Below are 6,208 nucleotides of genomic sequence, written 5' to 3' on the forward strand. Positions count from 1 at the left end.
ACATTATAGGTTTTTTCGATATGAGGATTTTCAACAAGAACCAGTAAACGCAAACTGGGCGGCATGTGCTAGGATGGAAATAAAAAGGACCTTGTAACTAGCTGCCATCAAGGAGATGCCGTAATATCCCGCATAGCCAACGGAATACATAGGATGCGGGGCCATCTCAAAGACGCCGTCGAAAGTGAGTTCCTGATCGATTAGGTAAAAGAAATCTCCCCAGTACCATGCGAAGTCTTTGACTACCCGATGGGCATCCAACTTGACCCAGAGGTTGAAGAGCACCAGGCTCATCCCAGTAGTCCATCTCAAGGCTAGCATAATGAAACTCTCTCCAGCTGGGCGACCGCCACAAGCGATTGCGAACAGGCAGTATGAGGTAAAGTCACACATCAAAATCAGATCCACCACACGTCTAAATACAAGCCAGGTGTTGTATTCAGTGGGGGCTTCATCGAAAGAATACTGTTCCGATATCTTCGTTTCCAATTCCCACTTGAGCATCTTGTACAAGGTCGGATGGGGGTTCTGGCCGGTGGATGGGTTCACGAAGATGTTCGACTTCTTGGCCCAACAGACCAACGTCCGGCCGTTTGATTGCATGTGCAAGAGCCATCCTATCCCGATGTTGTAAGAGGCACGCCAGAACAGGAATATAACGGCAAAAGCTGCGATCCGGAACGAGGATGGAAGACACCAGAGCAGAAGGATATGGCAGCCGAGAATGGCGAGGACAAAGATATCAGATATGTTTTTCGGCTCTGAAGGGGAAAGTAGCTGCGATACCATATCACGAGTGGGGGGCACGGTGAAAACTATAGTTTGATGTCATTTGGCATTAGCAAGGCCATAAATAGTTCAAGTATGAGGCTGAAATGGCGCCAGGCTTTCTATTCGTCGGGTACAAATAAAAGTAAAGGGCCCCCAGTCACATCGCTAGGGCGCTGAATGACCAGACATGGTCTATTTTCACGGCTGTTATGATACAGTGCATCCTCCTCTTGGTCATAATAATTTCCATCGAAACGAGGAGCGAGGGAGCTCACCTTTGCCATCTGGAGTTCTACCAAATGTCTTCTTCTCTGCATCTGCCGCATCCCCTTCCTCTACTTGTAACTTATCCTCTAGAGACTGGGAAGTTACTTCCCGGTCCCCAATAGGTTTCGATGTCTGTGCATTCCGTTCTCGAAGCCCATTCGAAAGGGATTCGATGCCCGACGAGTTCGCTTGTTCACTCATACCTGGAGCTAGAGGCTATTGTCGAAGTTGAAAACAACAGCAAAAACACCAACACAGAGAAACGAGAGGAAGTCAAGTTGAATTGACTGCCAAGTGCTGAGGCGGAAGACGTTAAGAGGGTCGTGAATGTTGGTCTCGGGGAAAGGTGGTGTTTTGGAAAGGTTTGACTGGAACTCTATCTATAACGTTACTAGATTCAAGCCCCACGGTTCTCGACGGCAAGAAAACAGCAGCAGCAACAACAAACAAATTTCCCTGTCAGGATAATACAACAGGCATATTCTTGTTGAGTTGTGCTATTACTGTGTATATTTAAATTTGACAAAACTCGACAGAGGTCCCCACACCTTTTCTAGTGTGGGGAGCGCACCACATTCAAGGATGCTGACAACCGGGGGAAATGATGTCAGTGGAATTTTTCGCTTAAGTGGGTTCTCCTCTGAGGCCCCCAGCTCGACATTTCGGCAAGGAAATCTATCATCATATAAACAGCCCCGAGCGCCAGATACGAATGATGATGGCATGAAAGTCTATCTCACCCATTGACCAAGTTCTTCACAAGGTCTTGTAGGATAAAAATTTATGCTGCTCCAGTTTTCATCCCCCAGTGTCAGGTCAGGGCCAAGTCATCGCAGATGGTTGAACCAATAACGATCCGACGGACCGCTCAAGTCGCATGCTCTAGTTACCTGTCTTTCCTGCATTAGCGCAGGTTAGCAGCGCTAAGTTTCGTTGTTGAGTCCGACATGTGAAATGCTTTTGTACTCTCAACAATCAAGCGCGTCATAGAAATGAGATGGCATGGAAATCGAATATTCTAAGGCTGGGTGAAAGCCAGTACGATTTTCTGGATTATTCCGTTGCCATGTTTCAAACGGGTAGTTTCGAATTCACGGGTCGTACGGGAGCTATCCAAGGTTGTTGTTATATGGGCAGTAACCTTACTTGCTAGCTGATCCCTATGTCCTACAGTCCTTGTGTGCAATCTCTTTCTCTTTATATCCCTAATTGGCATCTTATGTGGCCCCTGGTGCAAGTATACAGTCAAAGTCGGGTGGCATGGCTACGACCCTTCCTGGGAGCCCGAAACCAACCTGCGTCACTCTGTCCCAGTTCAAGAGGGCGGCGCGGAAGTGCAACGCCCACAAGACACAGCCAAAATGATTTGAGTAGGTCTTATATATGCCCTAGTTAGATTATTATTCTATTTATAAATTCTATCCTATAACATCTAGATCCTTTTATACTTCTTGAATCACTCTCCGCATGTCCAAACCCAGATTTGGATTAGGCTTCTTCCATCGTCTCCCACCCGGGAACACGATTCGTCGTAGCCTGTTAACCCAAGATACCAAAGGCTGGTAGTATGGAGTGAAGTTATCTGTTGCAATTCTGAGAAAATCACCTTCATCATCTATCACCCCCTTTTTTGATCCAGCAAGCCTTTCTGTGCTCATGTAGTTCCACTCCTCAAAATCCCCCACTTCGCTTCCCCTCCCAGGCCCTTCGTAATGAACACATATCCAGAATAGAACCCAGAAAAAGGACTCAAGATCATGCATGAAGGAGTGATTTTCCCCATATAGCACACCAATCGCCATAAATGCTCTAGTGCCAGTTTTGCCTCGCGCCCCAGAGTAGCCATCCCGCTGCTCTCTGATTGCCAGATCAAGGTCAATCAGAAATGCCCGCCAGGAAGGGTTATCTTTAAATCCTCATTTATCAGGAGATTTTGTGGGGAGATATCACTCTGGATCAATCCAGTTTTTGAGTACAAAGATTCATACCCTTCAATGCAGAGCTCGATTCCTTTAAGCAAAGCAACCTTGGAGCTGCTTTTGAATATAGGGATCCCATAGTCCCGAACAATGACACGGCGGTGGACTCGATTGAGTGGCTTGCCCTCTGCTGAAACTTTTGTTAGGGAGTTTGACTGGGTACGCTTGCTAGGAGGAGGAAACACTGGATCCATGCAGTCAAATGACCGTTTCTGTCCAATGACACTGTTGCCAGGGTCCTTTCGCCCTCTATTAGATGCACTCCGCTTTGGGAGTTCTTGCAGACTGTTCGACTGATTGTTCATTGTTGGAATGCTGAGACCTTTCCGAATGGCCTGGATGTCATCGTCTTTACCGTCCACTTGGACGGTGACATGGGAATCATACCGGGCTCCATTGGTGACCCCGCACTCCGTGGCCTGGCGCAGCAGTTCCCCTTCCTCATCGCGCTCTGAATACTGCCAGGAGTCCTTGATCACCAGGGGCATCTGCAAATCATCCGCCTTACGATGCGCCCTCCAGCAGGTTGTGGCTCGGCCAGCAATGCATTGCGCCCGCAGGATCACTTCATCAATGACAAGACACTCCTTCTCACGACCACACTCAATCTCAATGCAGCGTCTACCATTCACTGTGACCACTGTGGGATCAAAACCGAGTTGAGATCGGTCCATGAAGAGGAACCCCAGCATCACTGAGATAAACCTCAGGCCATCTTTGTTGATGTTGATCCCATCTGAGGCAATCCCGCCACAACGGCCAAATTCCCAGACGCGTAAAATTGGTCCACACAGTGTGAAGCCAAGGACGAATCGGCGGTCGTCTTGCGCAGAGAGCACCTCTCTGGCATACCGGGCCAGAACGAGCCTTGCACCAGAAGGGATATCATACTTTCGGTCATTCTTCAGCTTTCCTGGCACTAGGATCTCTGACCACTTGTATGTACTTCTTGTCTTGTGTGCTGTCTGCGTTGTCCACAAACCCTACATCAAGTTTTCGCTTTGCAATGGATCCAGCAATTGGCTGGGCTGGCTGGGCCAAGCGTCTGCGGGCAGGTGTTCGAGTCAGGTCATGATCCTCTGCAAACTGGGAAAGCTGGTTAATAACTTTGATTAGCCAATCAAGTACATATTTCTCATCCATATCATCAGGCCAATCCTTCCATCCACTCTTGTCATTGTAGAGCGGGCTATCCCTGTGTTGCACTTCTGGTAGACAGCCTGTGCAGCCCTGCTGAGACCTTCAATGCCATCAAAATATGCTGCAAATAATCCAGGAGTGTTCACATGGAGCTCTCCTAACAGCTCATCCCTCAAGAAAGGATCAATATCTCTTGGTAGTTCCGACGAGTTAGCGAGACTACTGGTGTTGCGCGAGTGAGAGGTCTGTGGAATTATCAAGGACGACCTGGGTGGAGGAGGAGGAGTGGATCTGGTGGCCTGTGAGGCCTGTGCGACTGAGGTGATAAGATCGAAAACGGCCTTCCATATGTCAGTGTCGGGTGCTTTCTGTATGATAAGTAGATTAGTGGTTGGCAGTGGCTGTAGTTAGAGTCATCCTGCTGAAAACTTTTGAATATGCTCGCCAGTTCTGATGCAATATTCAGCTTGCTTATCGGTGACTGGAGATTATAGGATGCCTTTTCATCCATTAAAGTGATTAGAACTTTCAATATTGTCATTCGATTGGTTTGAACAGGGCCATCAGCGGCACCATTATAAGATAGCAAGTGAGGCTGTGCTGCCCCTTGGAAAAAGTCACGTAACCGGTCGAGTGTCCTCAGAGGGTATTTATCAATCGAAGCAATCTCGTCTGATGATAACTCTGCGATGCTGGCAATGGAAGATCTGTAGAGTTGGAAGATAAAGTTAAGATATGGAATCCGATTATCGCGCGCTTTATCGGAGCGGATTAACTATCCACCTGATGGGCTCACCACGGATTGAATAACCCAGGCGGAAGGTGCCGCAGCTTGCAAAGGTTATGGCTTAACTCACCTCAAGAGACCTGCTGCCACAGACCCAAATATGCCTTGTGGTGAAAGAATCCCCTTGTAAAAAGCGGCGTCTATGGGAAACGATGTGATTGTCCGGACTACTTATCTCGAAGGGATATTGGCCAAAATGTCGACGGCATCCAGGCAGCCCGGGGTGGACAGACTTCAATTTTACCTAGGTTTGAAGAGGACGGATGTGAGAGTCGGTTCCTGTTCGAGAGGACAACTACGAACCAAATATTTACTACGTTAGAGTGGAATACTGTCCCTGGGGGAAAGATATACTATGGTATACATTAAGACGTGAATCTGGTGAACAAAAACCACTGTGTTGTTGAATGTCGGTGCTCAACGCCAATTTCTGCCTGTTCCGGTATCGCTCTGTCGCGGCATTTTGCAACCAGCTCCACCGGGACTTCGAGGGTACATGGGAATCATCCCTGTACGGTTCCAGGCTGCTGCCTGCACTGTTCCGGGATCCTGCAGGCTGCCTGTGTGAATGTCACACCAGTGGTTGCTTTCGCGGGTGCTTTTGTGGGCCGATTGGCCCACCAGTCCCTCGACCAAGCTGCCAAACAGCACAAAAGTTCCCCATGGTGGTCTCCGGGTCACTGTGTCAAGTGGTGGATGCTATGGCTTTCTATCTGATGTCCCTGGAGTCATCGCTTCATGTGGATAAATATTGAGGAGAACACGGTGTTTGAAGCGGAGGGTCAAGATTGTGGAAAATCATCCCCCGATTGGAAGTTGTTTGATGGTGAAGCCAACGCGGCGATGGACTCCGCGTCGCTTAGGCTTCTACATTGCAGTACAATTGACTACACAATGGAGCTTATTGAAAGCCAGTTTAAAGTGGTTGGCAACCCCAGAGCGATGAGCAGCCGCGGCTGTGGGACCAGTAAGCTTTTCCATCAGTTGGCTACTTGGATTTTTCGCGGTGGACTGTTTGGCACCAGTATTCATTGAAGTTCATATCCTTTTGCAGTTCGATCTCATCAATATCATTGTAATTATTATCCCCACTTCTGTACCAGCAATGTCCTTCCTTGCCTCTGTTTCTGTGACAACATGAGGCACTTGTTGGAAAAGGTGCTGCTTGGTCATCCAAAATAAAATAAAAAGTCCGTATGCTTCATCATCGTATTTAATCTGAAGAGTCGAGGTAAAGTCGTGCTTCACAACGTCGCAAAGCGGA

At 48.1% G+C, this 6,208-nt stretch overlaps 2 protein-coding genes across 2 annotated transcripts; both read right to left on the reverse strand.

Moving 5' to 3' along the window:
- Positions 1–30: 30 nt before the first annotated feature.
- Positions 31–1,239, reverse strand: HCAG_07288 (predicted protein; the record flags this gene model as incomplete). Its single annotated transcript, XM_001537816.1, has 2 exons — positions 31–815; positions 1,047–1,239. 2 exons carry the CDS (start codon positions 1,237–1,239, stop codon positions 31–33), a joined length of 978 nt encoding a protein of 325 aa, XP_001537866.1.
- A 352-nt stretch (positions 1,240–1,591) lies between these two features.
- On the reverse strand, positions 1,592–5,608 carry HCAG_07289 (predicted protein; the record flags this gene model as incomplete). Its single annotated transcript, XM_001537817.1, has 8 exons — positions 1,592–1,623; positions 1,904–1,937; positions 2,334–2,414; positions 2,487–2,895; positions 3,027–3,982; positions 4,187–4,525; positions 5,015–5,188; positions 5,522–5,608. 8 exons carry the CDS (start codon positions 5,606–5,608, stop codon positions 1,592–1,594), a joined length of 2,112 nt encoding a protein of 703 aa, XP_001537867.1.
- Positions 5,609–6,208: the final 600 nt, after the last annotated feature.

Source organism: Histoplasma capsulatum, genomic scaffold (genome assembly GCF_000149585.1).
Source record: "Histoplasma capsulatum NAm1 scaffold_8 genomic scaffold, whole genome shotgun sequence".
In the NCBI taxonomy this organism is placed as follows: domain Eukaryota; kingdom Fungi; phylum Ascomycota; class Eurotiomycetes; order Onygenales; family Ajellomycetaceae; genus Histoplasma; species Histoplasma mississippiense.